Raw genomic sequence first — 25,030 nt, forward strand, 5'->3', positions numbered from 1 at the left:
GGCCACTTGAGGCTGCTGGGCCTAGACGCCCATCAGGATGGGGCTGGAGGAGAGCTCTGCAGGGGGCTATCCCATGGGATAAGGGCCAAGGGGCAAAATGGAAGGCTACTCCAGCTCTTCTGAGGGTTCATGCCTTGCAATTCTGGGGACAGCTGCAGCCACATTCTCACTGGGTCTATGAAGGGATCCATGAGGTATTTTGCTCCGTTTTGCAGATGTTGCAGCTGAACAGGTGGCGGAGCTTCAACTGGAGCTAATGGGGCTCTTCTCAGAATTCACAACCCCAGCAAATAAGATGCCATCCTTTGAGGCTGACGCCTATAACACCCATACCTGTTAAACTACAGAAAACCATATACCAAAGAAAAGGTATGTATCAGAAGAGACAAGAAGGGGGAAGAAATTGGGGATAGCTAGGAAAAACCTCAAGGAAGTAGCATTTAAAATCTTTTAGCATAGTTAGGGTTATTTCAGTTAGCTGAGGTGGTGTTAACAAACGGGCAGGAAAAAGAGGTGGGAAGAAGCCTTCCTGGCTGATGCATCCAGTACAAACAGTCACGGAGGTGAGGACCTTCCGGTTAATGTGCGGGGTCTGCCACGGGTGGGCTGTGGAAGGCAAAGCTGGGCTGCTGGAATGTGAGTTTGACAACAAGGCACTGGATATAGTTCTCAGGCTGGGAAAACACTTAACTGGCCTCCTATTAAGACATGCAGGGCCATCCCAGCAACGGCAGCAGACACTGTTAGTGATGTAACTTCTTTGCCAGCCTTCCCTGCCCCTCAGGATAGCTACATGACTTGATCTGAAAAAGGAGATGCAAGATGAGGTCTGCTGGGGTCTTCTGGGGAAGCTTTGTTCCTGATAGTCCCCTATCAAGATCAGCTGCCTTTGCCCTCTTCTTCTTGCCTTCAGTGCAGATGTAACACTGAAATATCCTGTGACCATGGGGACAAAAGCCCAATGCTGAGGATAATGGTATGGAAAACAGAGCCGAGTCCCTGATGGCATCAGTAAGCACTAGAACCAAGGGCAGCAGTTGCCTACATACTTCCTTCTCAAGTGAGAGAAAAACAATCTCTGTTTGAATCATGGGTCCATTTTTTGCTACTTGCAGCCAAATGTACTCTTATTTAACACAGCAACCTGGGGCCTGAGCTGCCTCACTCCTATTCCTGCTTTCCCATAAACCAACCAGCAAGCAAGGAAAGTCCTAATTTCCTGAGACTTCTCCAAAGATGGACTGTCCCAGACTACAATTACAGGCCTTCTCCTACTTCACACTACCAAGACCCTGTGGGGTCCCAGCAACTTATGAGGTCTGTGGACTCAGTCCCCAGAAAATGCCCAGCCTAAGAAACTCTGCCACCATCCTGCAGCATATGAGTGGGTCCCACAGTGCTCCTGCTTGTCTGGGGCTTGGGAAAGCAGAGGCTGCAGACTTGAACCAAGACCAGTACAGCTTATGGGTCCTTCCCTCTTCTCAGAGAGGCCCAAGGAAAGAAGCTAGGCCACCTCTGCTTTTTTTTTTTTTTTTTTTTGAGGAAGATCAGCCCTGAGCTAACATCTGCTGCCAATCCTCCTCTTTTTGCTGAGGAAGACTGGCCCTGAGCTAATATCCATGCCCATCTTCCTCTACTTTATATGTGGGACGCCTGCCACAGCATGGCTTGATGAGTGGTGCCATGTTCACACCCAGGATCTGAACCCTGGGCTGCCAAAGTGGAACGTGCAAACTTAACCGCTGCACCACTGAGCTGGCCCCTGACCTCTGTTTTCTGTATCCATCTGGAAAGAATCTACTCTGGGCATAAAACAACTGCAGTGTGACAAAAGAGCTAGAGAGTCCCTGTGCACATCCATCCCATGTTTAAGTGGAGCAAGATATTCCCCCTTCTCTGAGTCATTTATGGGCAATGCCTAGTTACATCACAAACACTCGGTTCTGGTAGATAGCCCTATCTAAACTCTGACTTCAGCAACAGAATAATTCAGATGAAGCTTCAGATAAATCACATGCTTATCCAAACTCTCACCTCTCTAGCTGTGAAACTGAGGAACCACATAGATTCATAGATGCGGGTGTGTTACACTTACCTGTCTGAACTTGGTCTCCAAATTAGGGAAGTGAAGAGATGGAGACAGCAAGGGGATACTCCTAACAGGCAAGCTTTGATGAATCTACCAAGCATGATCGTAACTAGGAGGTCACCCAATTTTTCTAAAGCAAGTCTGTACTATGTTTCTTTCTTTCCTAAAGTTAGCAATCAACTGTATGGACAAATTTTGGCCATGTCAATACCATAACACATCCCTGTCTCTTGGAAAAAAGCTTTTAAATTTTTGTTTGCATTTGCGAAGGGGTTAGCAGTGAACCTTGAACTCCCTGCTAACAGACTCCAGAACCAGGGTTTCTGCCTGAGGGTGTAGGAGGGTGAACAAGACCAGTGCTCTGAACCCTGTTTGTCTTCATTTGTGATTTTTAAGCAAACGACTCCTATCAGATCAGTCATCTCTCCTTAACCCAATTTTACTAGCCCTATGGGTTTTATTACACATTTTCTGGTCCTTTTAGTCATAACTAGGCATAAAACACATCAACGTCTCCTCCCCTTTGCCCCTGGGTCAGCTTCTGGACTGGCTACTCATCTATTGCTGAGGTTGCTCTCTCAATTTTTAAAACTTTAACACTAAATCTCAGATGTCAAAATACTCTAACAGTTGCAAGAAAGACAAACTATATTATACAAGACTGTTCTGATAAGACCATGTTTTAATTGCCTATGACACAGATACATCACACAATGGCTCAAAATTAATAGTCTAGCAAAGATCAAAGAAAAATTGATGAAAATGAGTTTGTGATTCCTTAATTTTAAGTAAGATTTTGGCAAAGAAATCAGGGGTTAGAATCATTTCAAAATTGTGTCTTCAAAACTAGCACCCTTTACCATCTGTCTTTTATTCATTTTGCTGTGATACAACTAAAAAGGCCCATAAATACTCCCCTGGGTCTCAGGTAACAGTTTTCAAAGCAAAATATCACTTTCTCTGTACAGTGAAAGGTGGCATTTGGATGGGCTGGATCGGGTGGACAGGCTGAAACACTGGCTTCTTTCTCATTTCAGAGAGTGTTTTCACTGCAGGGAGCAGCTGATTCCTTTTGATGATCTGTAAGGCCAGCTGGGTATTACCTATAAAAACACTTCTCATTAAAAAAAGCACATGACAATACCAGCATATACAAGGCAAGCCATCAGGATTCTGCAAGAGAGGTAGAAGAGGATCGAGAGGAGCAGTGGTCTGCAACTTTGCTACACACTGGAATCACAGAATGCTTCTGTCCCACGCCCAGAAATTCTGATCTAAGATGTCTAGGGTGTGACTCGGGTAACGGGATTTTTAAAAGCTCCCCAGCGATTCTAAAATATAGCTCAGGTTGAGAGCTTGCCTACAGGCAGACTGCACAGAAGAGGGGATCTAGGACCATGGATTAACCCCAATCATGCCCTTCAGGAGGCCAAGGCCTGCTGGGTGCGAGGCCCTTCTTCAGCTATAAAAAGAAGACAGCCTTGTAGGGATTCCCATGATCAACAGAGCTATGACTTAGAACTCTTCATGTTTCTGTCTCTTCTCATTTCTCCCCTTCACATCTCTCTTCTACTTCATGCTCGCTCTCACGTAGGGCCCGTAGCCTCTCTTCTAGTAAGTCACATCCTGGAGGCTGTATACGCCCCAGAGGCATGATCTGGATTTAGGTTTGGATAAATAACTCTCAGCAAGAACTGGCTTACTGTAAAACTCATTAATGACACTTGTTCAGAATACTACAGTGTACAACTCAGAGCAACTGGCATGCTGACTCATGTTCTCAATTAGAGTCATTTGGCTGCCCAAGAGAAAGGTTAATTAGTAAGGATTAATTATAATTAAGTGTCAGAAGTTAGGCTATTCTGAATTTTCACAGATAAAAGGATATATGCTTAACTTGCAAGAAGCAGGAATTTCTAAGATAACAAAAACTACCTGGTTACATTTTTGTTTAGAAGAACTTGATGGGTAATATCTTCAAAGAAAGCAAAGTTTCAATTTCTAAGAGAAAAAGCAGACACCAAAAATCTTTGGCTCTTTGAAGGAATACAGTCCTAACTAGAGAAGAATTACTTACCATTTTGCAGTTCAAGGTAGACTGCCAGTAAGATGGCTTCTGGGGGCACTTCTTTAGGATGGATCATTGAAGCCGCCTTTGCTCAAAACAAAAAAGACACCCATGAAAAACCAAGAGCTTAAGATACAAACTCCAAGTAATTCCAAAAAGAAAGAGCCTACCAATGATAAGTCAACAAACTTTTCAAGCTCATTCCCACACGACCTCCTAGGGACGACTATGGTTCTGCTCTGATGGCCTCAGTTGCCTTTGTCTTGATCTCTTCCAATTAAACTAGATGTAATTTTTAGTTAAATATTTATTTTCCCTTGCCTAATCCATAACGGGTTCTTAACAGGGGAAAGCTTTTCTTGCCTTTTGGTTTCACCTGCTTTGGGTGCTTCCTCTCCTCCTGGCTACATCTGGTGTTGAGATGGGTGACCAGACCTCCCGATTCCAGACTCCAGTCATCTATCCACGTTGGCTGGTGGCTCCTCACCACAGACACAGTTGCACTTACGTTAAAATGTGCATGCCCATTTGTTTTCCTAAGCAACAACTCCGTATTTTAAGCTGCAAGTTCCCAATGTTAGCAATAAAAATTCAAACTTAAAAGGTTGGTAATATAGAAAAAAATGTACCACTAAGCATGTTCAATGTCCCCATTCTTAAGGACTGAAACAGTACAATTTAGTCAAATAAAATAATTTATTTGTTTATGCAACCTGCTGTCCTCTCCTAGTATCTGAGAGCCACATCATCAGCCAGCAGTTTCTCTCTGGTCTAATCCCGAGAAAAGGAAGCCTGGACCGCTCTGGTCGAGGGTGCTGAGATTCAGGTTTATTTCTTCAGTCCAGGCCTCTCTGGGCTGCAGCCTCTCCCTCACCCTACTATCAACTCAGTTCCCCAGCCAGTTTCAGGTGCTCATGTTTCCAGGCTGCTTTCTTCTTCTCTCAATCTAATTAGAAAGTGTACTTCTACAAATACTTATTGACCAGAGGTGGGGGTGTGAGGGTAAGACAGAGACTCACCCTCATAATAAGCAGGCAAATAACTAACAATAATCCAAACAAATCTCCCTAAATGCCTGGGAGAGAGGAAACTGAATGTACTGTGAACATGAAGAGAGAAAGAAGGGTTTCTTTCAAATGCAGCGCTTTGGGGCAAGGGAAGCCCACCTTGGTTCTCGCAGGGAAGACATCTGATAGGCAGAAAATGGGGAGAAATGGCATTGCAGGCTGAGGTGTGTATGTGGGACGCGTCTGGGGGACAAGAAACTTGCATAAGGTAAGTTACTGGCGGCATCAGAAGAAATCTCAGACTGGTGGGGATTCTCACCCAGAGCACAGGCTCCTAAGTTCCTCGTGAATGAAGCAGGGAGGTTTTTATTCCTGTCACCACATCACTGTGGTGTAACTCCTCAGTTCAGAAAATCAGAGTCTGTACTTCCAGGCCTAGCTTTATACAGGCAAGATCATCTTTACAGCATTCTGTGGATATTAAAATCTCCACTTTCTCTCCAGGTGGCTAGTTAACAAAGGTCATTTATTGTTCTTTGCATTGACTACAGTCTGCAGCTTTTTCTAAAATACAAGAATTCACGGCAACAATTTTATGAGACTTAATGGTATTTGCTTACTGGCCGTTCAGAATGGTTAGTGGTGGGCAGGCAACCTCGGAAACATCTACTCGGAGCCCTTTCCAACTCTTCACATCATTGTTCTGCCCTCCCAGGCAGGGTGGGCCTCCCAATTAACAAAGGTCCAGCCATTGGATTAACCTAAAAACCAAGGGACCAAAACAAAACCCCCTTCAGACCCCGAACCAGGCCTGACCCCATCTGTCTCTCCCAGTGTGGCAGCCGCCACAGCCACCTGCTGTACAAGAACCTGAGCTAGACCGCACACACTGTAACTTCAGATCAAAGCGATGTTCGCTGTAGTCACTGGGGTCCACTGCACTTTCCAGAGGGCTGCTGAGTAGCCCAGCCTTGCCACTGAGAGCAGTGAAACATTTTAATTCTTACCCATTTAACTCCTGCACTCAACTCCTAGATAATATCAAACGTTTTCCTGGATAGTCCATCACTTAACTTTTCTGATTTTAGATCAGAAATGCTGACCAGATGCCACTAAGTTGACTAAATATCACTCATGTTTATTCTCCACATGGTAAGTTTCATCACAGCTAGACACAACAAGGTGGCCTTCATAGGAAGGAAATTTCCAGAAGCCGCCATATCTCCTGAGAATAGGTTTAATTTCAATTTCAGTTACTCTGACAAGCATATGGGGATGTGAGCTCTCTTATGTGCTGCTGGTGAATACACCACTTGGCACAAACTTTCTAAATTAGAAGTCCTAAAATTCTGCATTCCCTCTGATCTTGCGATTCCCTTTGTAGGAAGGCATCTCCTAAATGTAAGGTCCATGGGGGCAGGGTTGTATCACACACACTTATTTACTGTCTTATTCCCACAGCTTAGCACGGAAGTGCGTGCTCACATACCTACTGAATTTATATCCTTTTGAGGAATTACCCTTTTCTGATTCTGTGAAATCCCTCTGGGGCTGCCAATGGTGGTACTTGTTCCCCTACTACAGGTAAGGATCCATGCCCATGACCAGTCTAGGGATGGGCAGGTGACCTAGAGGCCCAATCAGAATCTTCCTTGAGACCTGCTGATGATGCACCATTTCAGTAAAAGTCATAAGTCTATTTCAATCATACATTGCCAGTACCTTTCTTTAGTATATGTAGAGTTTCTTTGGTACCAGTTTTCTGAATCCTGTCTCTCTGAAAGGTGTATTTGTAATTTAACTTTTTGAATAGACATAGATTCACACAATTCAAAATTAAAAAGTATACAAGTATCCAGTGAAAAGTCTCCCATTTTAGTGCTCCAGACACACAGTGCTGGTACTCCTGGTACTCCCTGGTACTCCTGCAACCAATGCTAGCAGTTTCTGGTATGTCCTTTCAGAGATCTTTTATGCATATAAAGAATTATATAGAAATTGCTTTATACCTTGCTTTTTGCACTTAATACATCTTGAATAGCTTACCATTTTAGTACATAGAGTTTACAGCAGCACTGTATTCAACTATATGGATGTACCATTATTTATTTAGGTGATCCCTTATTCAGATAGTTTCCAATCTTTTGAAATTTGAAAATCATCATGAAAACTCCCTATTAAGTGCCTAGGTTCCTCTGCAATGCTGACCAGTTGTTTACCTTGCAATATTTTTAAGCTTGGAAAATAATATTCCAATTTTTAATAAACTGACCAGAAGCCTCAAACAAAATTATAAAACCCATAAACTCCAAACCCTTTGCTGGCTGCTTTACAAGAGGGTTTGGCACCGCTCTCTCTAGCCTCACCTGGTGGAGACACTTTCGGGCTTTGTCATATTCGCTCCGCAGGCAGTAGGCGCTGCCAAGGTTGAACAGCATCACGGTCCTGGCAGAGTTGACGGAACTGGGGTAGCACTGAGGGGCTCGCTTCCCAGCTGGAGGAAAAGAGCACAGTCACTGGTGAAGAGGCTGGGCCAAGGGCAGGCAGGAAGCAAGTGACCCATCATCCCCGAGGAGCTGCTCAGAGTGAAGTACAGCACTCCTCCTCAGGCTGACAAATGAAGGACACAGAAGGCTCGAGAGTAAATCTTTGGGATGCCGGTCAGGCTACTCAAGTATTTACAAAACTTCTTACTTACAGGATTCCATTGCTTCATTTTCTCCTTTGTCTGATCCTAAAAAGACATGAAAATAAATCTGAAGGGGCAGGACAAGAGTATATTTTCTAAAAACCTAATTTCTCTATGAAATGGAAATCTAATATCAAAGCAATTATTACAGTATTTACTTTTCATGTAGTGGAGGTTCTATTAAAAAGACATCAAAATGCTACCACCCACCACCATCCCACACTTGAGAGATAACCATGAATAGAGTGAATGCCAGTCTCACTCCCTCAAAAACTTAGCCATGATTTAAAACTGACTTTTGAATGCAATAGTTTTATTCTCCCCTGCGTTGTGGAATCCCTCCAAAAACACAGTATGAGAACCAAAACAAATTGTTCCAACACTATCAGCCTTTCAAAAGTGGGAATTTAGACCACTGATAACTCCTTGGTCTACTTAGCAAACAATTAATACAAAGTCAGTACAGCCACAACTGTAGAGAGCCAACCCAAAACTTCCTTCCCTTCACAACTGTGCCCTTAAATTTCCATACATCCTGAGTTACAACAGGAAGGTAGTGGAAATGGTGACCAGTTCTGATCAAATGTGTCCTTATTAACCTTGGTCCTGCTCATTTGAAGAGATCCCTAAGGAGACATCAGTGACATTCTCTGGGTTCAAGTGAGTAATGGCATCAGATATTCTGTCCAGAGAGATGAGGGCTTCTGCAGCATATAAATGGCCCAAAAACCTAAAATGAAAAAACAGATTCCCAAGTGAAAAGCAGATGATCACAAAAATATCCAATGTATAATAAGATTCGGTGGACATATGTTTCATATATTTCAAGTCCTTGAATTGAAATCTAAGTCTACAAATGGATCAAGAGTCATTTAAATGTTATCTCTTGAATAATATCTTAAAATATATAATAATTTTATATTAGCTAAGTAGGAACAAATTACACATATCCATTAAGAAAGCAGTTCAAAATTGGCAAATTTATGCTATTCTATTTGTATAGAAAAATAACATTAACATAAGGTAATGAAGTTCTAAAATAAGAGGCAGGTCCAAAGATGGATGCCCAGTGAGCAGAGCATCACAATCAGAGTCCTCCAGGGGCCGGCCCCACGGCCGAGTGGGTAAAGTTCCATGCATTCCACTTCGGCGGCCCAGGGCTCACAGGTTCGGATCTCAGTGCAGACCTACTCCACTCATCAGCCATGCTGTGGAGACATCCCACATACTAAAGTGGGGGAAGACTGGCACAGGAGTTAGCTCAGGGTGAATCTTCCTCAAAAAAAGTCAGAGTCCTCCAGTCTGTGGGGCTCGAAGTGTCAAAGGCACCTGACTGCCAGACCAGAGAGAGACTACACTTGGGTTGGATCAATCTTACTTCTATTCCAGAAGTTTCTGCTTTTCACATTATCTATTTCATGCCCACTGACACTAGGGCAGATGCACATCCTCCTGGCGTACAACAGCCTGCTTCTTCTAATCTCTGACTTTGAGCCATTTTTTCCCATGGTCCTCTGATTAAGTTTTCAAAATTGAAACAGGCATAGACATCTTAAAACCCTTGCTCAAAATCTTAATGACTTTTTCTACATGAGAACAAAACAAAACAAACTAAACTTTTATAGATTTAAAGCGCTCTGCAATTTGGTCCCACTTTCCTATATCCAGTCAATCTTCTCACTCCCCCAAAGATTCCTCTGCTCCTACCTGGGCAGTGTCCTGGGCAGGGCACACTCACTGCTCACCCGTGGCCTTGCCTTCTTGGGCTCAAAGCTTGGCCTCATTTCTGCAAGCCAATATCTAACTCCTCCTTTTAAAGGGCCAGCTTAAGTCTCACCTCTAGCTAGCTTGACCCGACTGAGTCTGTCCACATGGATCTTGGGTCTTCAAATCTTAGGCTCTTTTCTACTTGACCATTTTCTGGGATTTATGCACATTAATCACTCAAGAGCTCTTTCTTTCTTTATTAAGCGATTTCTTTCTTCTAACTAGCAGGGGCTGCAATGACCTTTTATTTTGTTTCCACATCAAATCCCCTAACAGAAATGACAATAAATAAATAAATAAATAAACAGGGGGCCGGCCCCATGGTCAAGTGGTTAAGTTCATGTGCTCGGCTTCAGCTGCCCAGGGTTTCGCCGGTTAGGATCCTGGGCATGGACATGGCACCACTCATCAAGCCACGCTGAGGTGGCATCCCACATGTCAGAACCAGAAGGACTCACAACTAAAAATATATAACTATTTCCTGGGGAGCTTTGGAGAGAAAAAGGAAAAATAAAATCTTTAAAAAAAACCCAACCTCCTTATAAATAAATAGTCAGTAACTTCAAGTATATTTTGAAATAAGATATTTAAAAAATTTCATTAAAGTAGTACCAAGTCAATAATCATCACAAAACACAAACACAAATTCAAAGAACTACTTCAAACTGTTTTCTGTGAATGTACTTAAAAAAAAAATTTTTTTAACCAAATGAAATGCCTTCATGACCCCCAACGCCCAGAAATCCTTTACTAGACATATGGAAAGCAAGAAGCAGTGGGGTAAAGCTGCTGTGGTATTTGGCCTGCCAAACGCAGCAAGACCTGCTTATCCTCACTGGGAAGACAGACAGTGGCCTTGTTGTTAATTAAGAAACCAATACACAGGCCAGAATGGTTGAAAGAATTAAAAAAGAAATTACCAGACATGGCTTGGCCAATCCCTCAGAAATTAGCTAAGAAGTCACATAACCTAGGAATTTTGTTTCTTTGACGTTCAAAGGGAAGAAACTGATAAATGAGGTTAAAAACTGTCCAACAAATGCCAAGTAAAGAATCTTCTTGGGATTATTTGAGAACAGTGAACATAATGTCAACCAAAGGATTAAAAAAAGCAGCAAGGATTTGTGTTTCATTTTTGGTAAAAAGAAAAACCAACAAAACACTGCTCTCATAATGGCCACGCACACCACAATCGGAACACTTCAGTTCCGGCGGTGGCAGGAGCCGCAGCTCCTGACTGGTATTTCACGGAGTCGGGCAATGGTCAGGATGGAAGGCACCTTACAGGCAATCCGACTGCCTTGAACTGCAACTCAAGATCCTTGAAGTGCAAAAAAATGCCACTACCAAACACCAAGTTATCAAATTGAGAAATTTTTTAATCAGTTGCTTTTCCTAGATAATATATATTCCACTGGGGGAGTAGGAAGAAGCAACATGTACCACAAACTAACTGAAAACCTCCAAACAAAACAAACCAGGAACACAGAGGGCAAGTCACACTTACTTAAGAGATCCTGACAGCTTGGGCTGCTGAAGAAGTTTATCTGCATGATTCAAAGCCATAAGGTTATCACCCAAAGCCAGAGCCACGTAAGCACTACAGGCAAGTATGGAGCATCTGGAACACAAAAGGGAAGGGCTGAAATGCTGAGTTACAAAATCGACAATGGTTATATTTGTAAAATAAAAGAACGCCCTAATTATAACTGTGACAATCTGGACACCAGGAAAGAAGAGAGGAAGCCACAATACTAATGGTAAGAATCAGAATGATGTATAAAACTACCATCTGGAGCAGTTTAGCTATTTACCTAAATCATCTTTCGCTTCCATCCAATTGACCCCCATCTCCAACAAAATAACCAAATGGAGCTACAATATATATTTAGCCTGTAAAAAAAATAACGTGATTAATGGCCTAGTGAGAACTTACTCCCATAGAACGTTTATTTTAACATCCTAGAAATAAAGCTATAGGAGATCTTATTCTTTCTACACACATTTGTGATTTTGCTAAGAAACAATTAACTTACCAAAAAAAGTCCATTCAGCTTAGCTTACTGTAAAGTGTTCTTCTCTGAAGCTATTAAAAAGTCTATAGTTCTTGCTAAGCAACAGTATCAAGAGTAACTAAAAGAATTTCATCACATAGGTACTATCATCCTAAATAAATCTTCAAGGAAAAAACAGGCCAAATAAATACATGTGAAGATAAAAAATTTAAGCTACACTGATTTTGCTAAAGTTGGGCTGGAAACCTAAATTTCTGTTTAGTTTTCTACTTAATAGGCAGCTCATTTAAAACAGGTCTAGCTAAAGACTTGACACTAATAGATCACTTGAATGTTAAACAACTGCTCCACAAAGCAATCTTAAAATAAACCCTTGTCAAATAGAAATGAAGTCTGAATGGCCGACCAGAAATGACCCAACTTAGATACAAGGTTTTGAGTTATGTTTACAAATTACAATACATATGTATATCATTAAGTGCATTCAGGTTGTAATTTCAGTCTAAGGAAGAATGTAACCATCACATCACCACAGAGTTTTCTAACACTCTGAAATCCTGACTAGAAATGGCCCTTTTAGTAAAAGCACAGCTGGGCCAATTCAGAAGTAGTCTCCTGTTTATCTTCACTGGCTCACTCCTGGTTGCTGGAACCTCAGAAAATTATCCACTAAAGGAAAAGTAGCCCCTCAACTCCTAACAGCATAGAAAAGCAGACTGGTCCCAAAGAAGGTACAAGGAAATTGAGATTTATGGCCCTAGGCTATAGTGGGAGGGCTGAAGGATTACTCAGTGCGATTCCTTGTTTTATCAATGTAGAAACTGATCTTCAAAGTGATCAAATATAGTCTCTAGCTTAGAGTGTGTGATGAGAGTCAAGACTAACACTCAACACTGTGGACTCCCAATTCACTACCCTTCCCATGCTATCACACTGCCTCTCTATCAATTCACAAGATCGCCCTAAAAATAAAGCAGAAAGAAAAGATTATGTCATGATTTTCCTAATGCATACACATGTACTCTAACTGGTCTTTTTAAAAAGGAAGAAAACAGGGGCTGTCCCTGTGGCCGAGTGGTTAAGTTTGCACGATCCACTCTGGCAGCCCAGGGTTTCGCTGGGTCGGATCGTGGGCACCGACACGGCACCGCTCGTCAGGCCATACTGAGGCGGCATCCCACATGCCACAACTAGAATGATCCACAACTAAAAATATACAACTATGTACTGGGGGGCTTTGGGGGAGAAAAACGAAAAATAAAATCTTTAAAAAAAAAAAAAAGGAAGAAAATAGAATTTAATTCAAATATTACAAGTTTAAATTTTGGTATTGAGCACATAATTTAAAATCTGAACCCTGTTTGCAGAAGAGAGTACTTTAAGAGCAGGCAAGCAGGGTCATTTCCAAAGGGATTTTCCTGACAAGCCTATGGTCAATATCCCTGTGTCTCCAAGAGCTGTCTTCACCAGTACGGCCATAGTCCCTGTGGGCAGTCCTCTCCCTGATGGAAGACTCAAGGGCCCAGAGGAGGGAGGCCTTGGCTAGTTAGCTCCCATTTTCAGAAGCACTGCAGTGGTTAGCTCCAGGTGGTGAGATCAGGGTGACTTAATTTCCTCTGTGGTTTTTGTGTTTTTGTTTGTTTGTTTTGGTGAGGAAGCTTGTCACTGAGCTAACAGCTGTGCCAATCCGCCTCTATGTTATGTGAGATGCTGCCACAGCATGGCTTGACAAGCAGTGCTAGGTCCTTGCCCAGGAGCCCAACCTGTGAACCCAGGCTGCCAAGGTGGAGCACGTGAACTTCACCACTATGCCACAGAACTGGCCCCTTAATTTCGTCTTTGGCTTATTTGTCGTTTTTATTTTAAGACAGGACTGAACATTCATTCAGCAGCAAGGTGTGTACTGCTTATGAAGAAAAATCAGGACTTTTAAAGGCCTGGGTCAGGTTTCCAGAGGCCCAAGAAGACTACCAGCTGAGGGCCTATATGAATCACAGTCACAGAGTTTAATATCCGTTTTCATTTGTGATTTTGCCAAAGGCTGGGGCAAAACATAAGCTCCTTAAAAGCAGAAGCCCTCATCTACACTTTCCTACACAAAGACGAGAGCAGTTTCTCACCACCTGTAGTAGGTGCTTAATATGTATTTGCTGAAGATCACAGCTTTCAATGTTCTAAATTTACTTCTTGAGGCACCCAGACCCCAACTTGCTGATGAGCCACCTCCGTCCTGGCTTCCGCAGCCGGGGGAGCCATCCAGCATGCTCTAGGTCCTGGAGTCTAGGACAAGCCTCACCTCAGGCAGGCTTGCTGGGAAAAGCCTGCCCTGGCCTCTCCCGACAGTAGGGGGGCTATTACTGCTCCAGCCCACTGTCAAGCCCACTTTGGGTCCAGAAATCAGTCATGTAAGATTTGCAGCAGGATTCTGTTTCCCAGGAAGCCCAAATTATAATTATGTACAAGGTAAAAATGTGTTTTCCTCAACTTTTACCTCTTTTCTCTTAAGATATCATATCAAATCACAAGGTAAAAGATTCTAATAATAAAATAATCCTTCTCTCTAAAAAATACTTAAATGTATGAATGCAAAACTTTGGGGCTGGCAGTCTGATTAAGAGCCATCGGGACTTAAGCAAGTTTCATTGCATGAAACTCAAACTAACATTTATGTTCCTCTTCTCTTAGTGCCTTATAATCTACCCCAACTCACCTCTCATCACATTCTCACTCATCCTCCTCTTCCTCTCAGAAAAGAACACTGCATTCTGCATAACTCCCATAGACTGGTAACACTAGAAACAGGCGCAGCTCCATCTACTAAGGCCCTGGAGAAATCACTTTACTTTGGGTAGTTGCTACTTAAAATATTGACCCTCCCCACCCAGCCCACTACTTCCTCGAGTCACTGTCCAATCTGCTTTACCAGCCACTCAGTGGATCTGACAGTTCATCGGACTGGAAGAACTATACCTCAAGGGAAGAGGCACACTAGCTTCTCCCCCCTGTGGAGGATCTGACAGCCCCTCTCTCTCCTCCACTACCGGAGGAGCTGGCTCTAGGTCCACAGAACACCAACCCTTGGAAAAAAACAAAAAGATGAAGAAAGAAAAGAAAGAAAAACCCCACCAAACTTTCCGTAAAGCACCAAATTACAGCAAACAAGCTATACAAGACTGGGCATTAATATTTGTCAAGTCATATATTCTGTGAGTTAAATGAATCTAAATGAAACAGTGTAAACCTTATCAAAAGAGGCTAAAATAGAGGTAAATCCAGTCAGTCACCATTAATGTGAGAGGAAAATAAATGTAGAAAGCAATCTCACAGCAAATTTTATTTGAAAAACTAGCTCTGAAATCCACTAAGGAATTTCTTCCAACAAACTGAACATGGTACTGCATTTTTAAATTTAAAAAAAAAAATTCAAGCTGTTTCCATTTATCTACAACAATCTAGAAAATGTTAAATTTAACTTTCAACTTTTAAGAAAATTTAAAAGTTCAATTAGATAAGTTTTCACTTCATGTCCCCTGTAAACATTTTGCTTTTTAATAACAGTTCTGTGCAAAAAGAATCTTACTGACAAACACATCCCAAATCTAACACAAAAAGAAGCCCAGGACAAAGAGGCTGAAAAGGTTTTTCTCTTCAATCAAATCTAGCATCTCAAAGAACCCAGTCCTACTCCAGGTAGTAAATAAAATGCATAAAGTGACAGACGTAGCATTTTATACATGGACAAGATCTTGAGATGACCCAATCCAATTCACTTCTTTGACAGAAGACAAAACTAAGTCCCGGGGGGTTAAATGATTTGTCCAGTGTTGGCAGCAGCCCCATGGGGTTTCCACAGAGTGTCAGACCACTGAAGAAATATTCTAAACCTAGCCTGTGATCAATCTGATCGCCAGTTCATCTAAATGGGATCCTGGGATGTAGATGAGGACCATGCCAACGTGAACACAAACTGCTCACAACAGTTCCTTCTTCAGTAGAGTTTGGCAGGTTCCTTCTTGGGTAAAGTTTATTAGATGGACAGGTTTCAGTAGGACCACACTCAGTTACAATACCCAAACGGGGCTGGATCTCTAGCAAGAGCAAAGAAGATTCAAAAGATTATTAGCCATAACCCTGTTTAAAGCATGTCTCACGAGCTACAATAGAACCACTAGACTAAGATCAACAGAAATACGATTCCTTAAGTACACTAAAACTGTCTGTAATATTTATGTTATCAACCATTTGTTTAAGTCATCTTCTTTTACAAACATTGGGCCATGGGAGGTCCCTTTTAACTGAATGGGAAATAATTCACTGAGTGTCACGTCAGAGAGCAAATGAACTAATTAAGGTTCCAGAATTTATACTTGTGGAATAACTTAACTGGTGTTAATTAAATTTGGTCTAAACATTTCCTTTTATCCATTGAGCCTCATATTAAAAGAAAAATACAAATTGAAATTTCATTTTTATTTTGTATGCTTTGATTTTAATTTTTTCTTTATTTTTATTACACAAGAAAAGGGAAACAACTTAAATATGTATCAATAGGAAATTGTTTAATAAATTGTGGTATCCATTCAATGGTATACTATGCAGCTTAAAAAAAGAACGAGGGAGCTTTTTATGTACTGAAATGGAACTCCAAGGTAAAACATTAAATGAAAAATTAAAGCATATATGACTATGTAGTTTGCCACCATTTATATACATATATTTTTAAAAACAGGAAAAATTATACTTGCATATTTACTAGTTTATGCATAAAATACCTATGAATGAATACACAGGAAACTAGTAACGTTTATTTGCATCTGTATACCCTTTTCTGTGAGGAGTCCCCCCCCCACCCCGACTGGCACCTGAGCTAACATCTGTTGCCGATCTTCATTTTTTGTTTTCTCCTTCTCCCTCTCCCCAAAGCCCCCTAGTACCTAGTTGTATATTCTAGCTGTAGGTCCTTCTGGTTGTGCTATGTGGGACGCCGCCTTGGCATGGCCCAATGAGGAGTGTCATGTCCGAGCCCAGGATCTGAAACAACGAAACCCTGGGCCTACCGAAGTGCAGCGCTTGAACTTAACCATCGGGCCACAGGGCCGGCCCACTCCCCGCCTCCACCCCCCACCCGATGAGTTTTTTTTTATTGAGGTAACACGGTTTATAACATTATATAAATTTCAGGTGCACATCATATTTCAATTTCTGTGTAGATTACATCATGTTCACCACCCAAAGACTAGTTACCATCTATCACCATACACATGTGCCCAGATATCCCTTTCACCCTTCTCCCTCCTCCCTTCCCCTCTGGTAACCACCAATCTAATCTCTGTATCTACGTTTGTTTCTCGTTGTTGTTTTTATCTTCTATTTTTTAGTGCAATCATACAGTATTTGACTTTCTCCCTCTGACTTATTTCACTTATGATTTTAATTTCTCATATTGACATTTCCCATGTTAGCCCTAACATTATTTCCTACCCTTTTCCAGTTCTGTTATACTCTTTGCCAGGTTCTGTAGCAGCCTCCATTTTAGTTTATAAACTAAATTTCAGCTAATATCACAATCTTAGAATAACAAAGATGTGCTATAATATGCAACATGTAAGACTCAGTACATACCCATGATGGTAATTAAACCACTATGCAACAATGAAATGTTAATAAGTGACTGATTCTAGCAACTTATTTAATATTAAGATATGAGTATGCAAAAGAATTAAGTTGAGCCTTTACTTCATACCATATCCAAAAATTAATTCAAAATGGATCAAAGACCTCAATGTGTCTAAATAAAAATATTAAAACTATAAAATTCTGAGAAGAAAACAAGGAACACTCATAACCTCGAACTGGTAAAGGATTCTTAGATATGACATGAAAAGCACAATCAATAAAAGAAAAAAAGAGATAAATGAACTTCATCAAAATGAAAAACTTTTCTGATTCAAAGGACACCTTCAAAAAAGTGAAAAGACTGGGGCTGGCCCCGTGGCCGAGTGGTTAAGTTCGCGCGCTCCGCAGCAGGCGGCCCAGTGTTTCGTTGGTTCGAGTCCTGGGCGCGGACATGGCACTGCTCATCAGACCACGCTGAGGCAGCGTCCCACATGCCACAACTAGAAGAACCCACAACGAAGAATACACAACTATGTGCCGGGGGGCTTTGGGGAGAAAAAGGAAAAAATAAAATCTTTAAAAAAAAAAAAAAAAAAAAAAAGTGAAAAGACTATCCACAGAATGGAAGAAAACACTTGCAAATCATATACCTGATAAAGGTCTTGTATCCAGACTATAAAAACAACTCAATAATAAAAAGATAAATAACTCAAAAAATAGGCAAAGGATCTGAATAAACACTTCTCCAAGGAAGATATACAAATACCCGATAGCACATGAAAAGATGCTCTACATCGGTCTTCAAGGAAATGCAAATCAAAGCCACAATGAGATACCACTTCACACCCACCACTAAGGATAATCAAAAAGACAGAAAATCACAAGAGTTGGTGAGGATGTGAAGAAACTGGAACCCTCATACACTGCTGGTGGGAATGTAACATAGTGCAGACACTGTAGAAAACAGTCTGGCAGCTTCTCAAATGAGGAAACAGACTTACCATGTGACCCGGCAATTCTACTTCTAGGTATACACTCAAAAATGAAAACATATGCCTATGCAAAAACTTGTACACAAATGTTTATAGAACCATTATTCATAATAGCCTAAAGACGGAAATAATCCAAATGCCTATCAATGAACAAATGGAAACAAAATGTGCTACATCCATACAACGAAATATTATTTGGCAATAAAAAGGAATTAAATATGGTACACAACTTGGATGAACTTTGAAAACACTATCCTAAGTGAAAGAAGCCAGTCATAAAAGCCCACATATTATATAATTCCATCCATATTGAAGTTCTAGAATACGGCAATCTATAGAGACAGAAACTAAACTAACGAGGGCTGGGGAATAAACTAGAAACAAAGGAGTGATAGCTAAAGAAACAGGCTTTCTTTTTGAGGTGATGAAAATATTCTAAAATTGACAGTGGTGAGGGTTGCATATATCTGTGAATACACTAAAAACCACTGCATTGTACATTTTATGGGTGAATTGTAAGGTTTGTGAGTTTTATCTCAATAAAGCAGCTTTAAAAATATACAATATCAAGAGAGAATGTGGAGAAAAGGGAACCCTCACACACTGCTGGTGGGAATTCAAACTGGTGCAGCCACAAGCGAAAACAGTATGGAGATTCCTGAAAAAACTAAAAATAGAAATACCATATGACCCAGCTAACCCACTACTGGGTATGTACCCAAACAACTTGAAATCAACAATCTAAAGTAACATATGCACCCCTATGTTCATTGCAGCACTGTTCACAATAGCCAAGACATGGAAGCAATCCAAGTGCCCATTGACCAATGATTGGATGAAGAAGATGAGGGATATATATACAATGGAATACTACTCAGCCAGAAAAAAAGACAAAATCATCCCATTTGCAACAAATGGATGGATTTGGAGGGTATTATGCTAAGCAAAATAAGCCAGACTGAGAAAGATAAACACCCTATGATTTCACTCATATGTGGAATATAAACAAACATATGGACAAAGGAAACAGTTCAGTGGTTACCAGGGGAAGGGGGGTGGGAGATAGGCAGAGGCGGTGAAGGGGAACACTTACGTGGTGACAAACAAGAAATAACGTACAAGTGAAATTTCACAATGATGTAAACCATTATGAACTCAATAGAAAAAAATTTTAAAAAATATATAAGATATCAGTTGACAGTCAATAAACGTTTGACTTTTTTTTTAAATAAGAAATTTCTTGAAAGTATACCCTTATAGTATCACCAATCACTGTATAAGAAAACTATTATCGGGGCAGCCCGGTGGCAGAGCAGTTAAGTTTGCACATTCTGCTTCAGCGGCCTGGGGTTTGCCAGTTCAGATCCCAGGTGTGGACCTACGCACCGCTTGACAAGCCATGCTGTGGCAGGCGTACCACAAATAAAGTAGAGGAAGATGGGCACGGATGTTAGCTCAGGGCCAGTCTTCCTCAAAAAAAGAGGAGGATTGGTGGCAGATGTTAGCTCAGGGCTAATCTTCCTCAAAGAAATTAAAATAAAATAAAAATAAACTGAAACAAAGAAAAAGAAAAAGAAAACCATTATCTCCCAAATGCATGTGGCAACATTAATATTTAAATCAAAACATGGCCAAAATAGCAATTCTGCACAAACGTCTACATTCTAAGATTCATTTGGACACTAGCCTTTTAAAGACAGAAATTCTTCTGGAGAAATATTCAGCTAAAATTTGTGGCATGTGAGAAAAGTGGCATAGTTACAATATTATAAATTTGTAGAAACCATGTATCAACAAATACAAACACTTCAAACACAGTTCTAAAGCCTTAGAGCAGCGCTGCCCAAGAGAAATATAACTGGAGCCATAACTGTGATTTTAAATTTTCTAGCACACATATTAAAAAAAGTAGAAATAGGCGAAATGAATTAATTTTAATATACTTAAATTAATCCAATATACCTAAAATGTCATTTCAACGTATAATCAATATAAAAAATTATCAACATATTTACTTGTTTTGGTAGTAAGTTCTGAAATCTGGTGTGTATCATACACTTAGACAGTGCACCTTTTACTATCAACATTTCCTGTGCTCAGTAGCCACATCTGAGCAGTGGATCTGGTATTGCATACTGCAGCCTTAGGGTCTAAGAAATATATGTGAAATACAAGTAGAGGAGTACTTTTTTTAGTTAAGAAACCAAGTTTTCCATGTCATGCCACCTCATAAATGATATGTAAGGGAAACTGACCATTTATCAATCATAAGTGGTTACACTGCATTTCCCCCCAAAATATATTTAGAATATTAATTTTGCAAAATTTCAAAATATCTTAACATTTTAAGTGAGATATCATTTATACACACTAAAATACATCATTTTAAGTGTACAGTTTGATGAGTTTGAATATACATGTAACCACCAGCTCATCCAGAACATTTCTATCACCCCAGAAAGACTCCTTCTAGTCAATCCCCCCAATTGCTGTTCTATCAACATGAATTATTTTTGTAGTTTTGCCTGTCATAGAAATGAATCATACTGTACGCACCTTATACTGAGTAAAAGAAGAAACACAAAATGTTTTGAGATTCAAATCATGTTGACTTTTGCATCACTAATTTGTTCCTTTTTATAGCTCAGTAGTATTCCAGTATACAGAGTGGACTGCAATTTAGTTATCCATTCTCCCATTGATGGATATCTAGGCTATTTCTAGTTTTATCTATCATGATAAAGCTGTGTGGACAAATTTTTGCTTCCTTTGGGTAAATACCTAGAAATAGAATCACTGTTTATTTACAAAATGTAAAGTCAGAGCATTTACTGAATTCAGTGCTGCAGAATGTGTGTGTGTGTGTGTTCTCCTAATTGAATGAAAAAGATGGCTTTGCAGAGCTTTGAGTGGTTCAGGAACTGAAGCAATGTTCTAATAGTCTCCTTAAACACATACCTTTCCTGATCCATTACATCAGTACCTAAGTTCATCTGAGCCTCACAATTAAACTACTTAGTTGATTTCTCAGACATTTTACTGATTTGGGAACAAATTTTTCTTTTAATTGTGAGACTATTTTCCTGAAAGCTACCTTGATTTTAATATAGAATCTCTCAATTGCTTCAGATGTCATGTGCCTTCTGAAAACATACCTGTAACTTGGTCAGAATGATATTTTTTTGACTCATCTTCATTTATGTACAAACAAAAAAAACTGAAAAACTCAAGAGGGTGTGAACCCAGACCATAAGAAGTGGCCATTAGGACAGTCATGATAATTTAGTGCATATTAGTTATGCTGGAAATAGGAAATGAGGTTTTGCATTGGTGCCTTGGGTATTACAGAGCACAAGGGGTCAAATATAATAGTCCATAAAAGCTAAACTATACACTAGTCACACACATTTCCAATCACACAAACGAATTCAGGTCAAAAATAAATAAAGTCTCTAAGAATTCCATGATCTTAACAGAGAACCAATGTGCTCAGGATCCTTCCTTCTATAGAAGACAGCTGGCTTCTGCCACAGACCCGCCCTTTAACACACCCAACTGCATTGTGAGCTTTCAGAGCTTTGAAAATTATGACACAAATCTTTTATGACTCCTTCCCTGCACCATTTGTCTCCACATTACCATTACTCCTGTCTTGCATAGCAGTTCTTTTTATAAATCTACCCTAAGGCTCTTTCCATCTTGTTCCATTTCCTTTCTTCCATCTGCTCCATAAGAAAAAAAAGGTTAATATATACCAGCAAACCCATCTTTGCCTCACCTTATGATGATGGAATTCTCTATGGCGACCCTTTGCCCCCTTCCACAAAAATAGGGAAGTAATTTTACTTTCTCTGAAAATCACCAATCCTCCTACTAGGACATGCGCAAAGTAAACAATTGTGCCATGAAAGGTACAAAACTCTCTGAGAGGCAGTATGCCACCTGCACCTACCTTTCTCTTTAATGCCATTTCCAGAAGGTAAAGTTAAATCACAGAACTCTGCAGCTGTTCGGCCATTATGGGATCACATACTTCTTAAATCGTAGGAATAAAGTAACCCTAAGATCAGCACTCATTCAAGATCATTTGTAAAAATTAAATCAAGTTAAAACTTGTTTCAAATATCTTCTTCATTAAGGATTCCCCTTAAAAACTGTATACAAATTCATTGCAGCCTTATTTATAATAGCAAAAACTGAACACATTATAAACAGCTAAATATAAAGGAATATTAAATAAGTCACGTCATGTCCATATACTGCAATTCTACGCACCTATTAGAAAGAATGAAATAGAGCTTTGTATCCACATGGAACAACCTCTAAAGACGTATTGTCAAACAGGAAAGGTAAGGTATAGAGCAGAGTGGACACTATGCAATTGCTAGTGTCATAAACGCCATATAAACATATGCTGGGATAGGCAGGGCATCTAAGAAACTGGTGAGTGGCGGCCCCTCCGGGGAGAGGAAACAGAGGGCTGGGCGGGGACAAGATACACGTTACACTATATAACCTTTTGTACTACTTGAATTTCCCCCACATAAAATAACCTACTAAAAATAGATGAACCCTTAGATTTATAAGAAATATAGGTGGCTCCATAAAAAGATACATCTCTAGAAACTCTTAGGCATATTGGGGGGAAATGGTACATTTTTTGGCAAGTCAAAGCATCTTCCCAAATATTATCCTGGCTGAACGCTAACAACCCACCCTTCCCTGCCAGCTCTTTTTATACCTAGGCCAGTGTAGTTTTACTTCATTTGCTTTGTTTTTAAACATTTCCACTCAGGACCAAAATTTAGCATAGTGAGTTTATTTTAGTTATATGGTTGGAATTTGACTGCTTTTTAAAAATTCAATTTTATTTCACTCAACAGTAACATTCTTCAGTAAATTTTGCTTTTGCCATTGTTTCACTGGTAATTTGTCAGTACTTTCATTTTCTGGCTATCTTATTACTCATACAAGAAATAAGAATTCAAGAAATTTTAATATAACTGAGAAAAACATTTAATTACTTTCATCAAGTTTAAAAAAACCAAATCACTGCTTTCAAAACCTTAAATGACCAACTCCTCAATTCTATCTAAATTTGAGATTTAACATTTTCCTCCACATAATCAGAGGATTAATTCTTTCCTCTTGACAATAGGAGATATATATAAAACCCAGGTTAGAGAGGGTATTACTGCAAAGTGGGAATTTATGACAAACTTTGACAGAATGAAATACAACAAAGAGATAAAAAGCTGTAGCTTTGGGGCCAGCCCGGTGGCGGTGTTAAGCGCACACATTCCGCTTTGGCAGCCTGGGGTTTGCCGGTTCGGATCCCAGGTGCCCACATTGCACCACATGGCAAGCCATGCTGTGGTAGGCATCCTACATATAAAGCAGAGGATGATGGGCACAGATGTTAGCTCAGGGCCAGTCTTCCTCAGAAAAAAGAGGGGATTGGCAGATGTTAGCTCAGGGCTAATCTTCCTCGGAAAAAAAAAAAGAATTAAAAAACTGCAGCTTTGCTGAGCAGGGTGCCTGGAGCCCTGAGCTCACTGACAGCAGTGCCCTGCCACGAACACACTCATCTGACAATGCATGATCAGAAATGGGCACGAGTGCTGTCCAGTCTTTCTTCCACAGACATTGAGTATATAAGGAGGGGTATCACTAATATTAATGAAGAACTTCATTTTTAAAAATCTAGAAAAAAAACAGATATCCAATAAAAAAATAAGTATCATAAGTTAACCTACCATTTAGGGATACAACCACTATGAAGGTTTTGACATAGATCCCTTCAGATTTTTTTTATGCAAAAAGAAATATATACATGTTATTTTATAAAAATGTAACGTTAAACTGTTCAGACATAAAATCTTAGCATTTTATAGTTCTACTCCATGCTAAATTGTAGATGAAGCAAAAATTTAGATTAGTAGTTGTGATACTGGTGGTTGTGATAGTGTGACAGTGGAAGTGCTAGAAGAAAACATGGGCACATTATTTTTAAAATCTTGAAGGCAAGAAAATCTTTTTAAACACTGCATGAAATGGAAAAAAAGTAAAGAAGATTGATAAATATGATACTTAAAAGATGAAATTCTGCTTTACAACTAAACATCATAAACAATATCACAAGACAAATGGATAAAGGCCAGCTTCCTTAATATATAAGAATTCAGAAAAACGAAAAGGATGAAAAACCCAATATGAAAATAGTAAATTCTACAAATAGGAGGTTCACAGAAAAAGAAAGAAATACAGGCGATCCTTAAACCTTGGCATCAGATTGAGTACCTTGAGCGGACTGAAAGAAATGTAAAGTTTTAAAGTGAGGTCATTTTCCACTTACCAGGTTGATAAAATTATCACAAAAAGAAAAGAGACGCCCCCAAATCTCACCACCTAATAACTAACCTACTAAACAATATAATTTTCTCCTAAGTGTTTGCCATCTGCTTTTGAAGGCGATGCTTTTTCTTTTACCTCTGATTCCCCTGCACGTCGCACAAGACTACCACTAAGGTTTGTTGGAAAAAATGTGAATAAATGAAATTCTTTCCGAAAGTAATGCATCAATTTACAATACTACCAGCAATATATAAATGTTTTAGCTGTACTCTTGTCAATTTTTCATAACTTAATAGGCAAAAACATAAGAAATAATGGCTCTTTCTATTTTAATTTGCAGTCCTATTATTGAAATCATTCTTAAAAGTAATGCTATACCATTAAGCCCAGTTCCAAAAAGCATAGAAGAAATAATGGTCAAAAATACCCCAAA

The 25,030-nt window shown here is 40.0% G+C and overlaps 1 protein-coding gene across 3 annotated transcripts in view; it reads right to left on the minus strand.

Moving 5' to 3' along the window:
- Window positions 1-2,753: 2,753 nt before the first annotated feature.
- CNOT10 (CCR4-NOT transcription complex subunit 10) overlaps window positions 2,754-25,030 on the minus strand; it is a 77,839-nt gene continuing 55,562 nt past the window's right edge. For 2 of the 3 annotated variants that reach the window (XM_046681834.1, XM_046681825.1), the window contains exons 14-19: window positions 11,128-11,241; window positions 8,453-8,583; window positions 7,863-7,898; window positions 7,531-7,658; window positions 4,167-4,242; window positions 2,754-3,192 (exon numbers count right to left, since the gene is read on the minus strand). In XM_046681834.1, the coding sequence (XP_046537790.1) occupies window positions 3,041-3,192; window positions 4,167-4,242; window positions 7,531-7,658; window positions 7,863-7,898; window positions 8,453-8,583; window positions 11,128-11,241 (637 nt within the window). In that variant the 3' untranslated portion in view covers window positions 2,754-3,040. Of the gene's footprint in view, window positions 3,193-4,166; window positions 4,243-5,784; window positions 5,926-7,530; window positions 7,659-7,862; window positions 7,899-8,452; window positions 8,584-11,127; window positions 11,242-25,030 lie in introns of all 3 variants that reach the window. The other variant, XR_006891532.1, reaches the window with a different exon arrangement.

This window comes from Equus quagga, chromosome 1 (genome assembly GCF_021613505.1).
Source record: "Equus quagga isolate Etosha38 chromosome 1, UCLA_HA_Equagga_1.0, whole genome shotgun sequence".
NCBI lineage: Eukaryota > Metazoa > Chordata > Mammalia > Perissodactyla > Equidae > Equus > Equus quagga.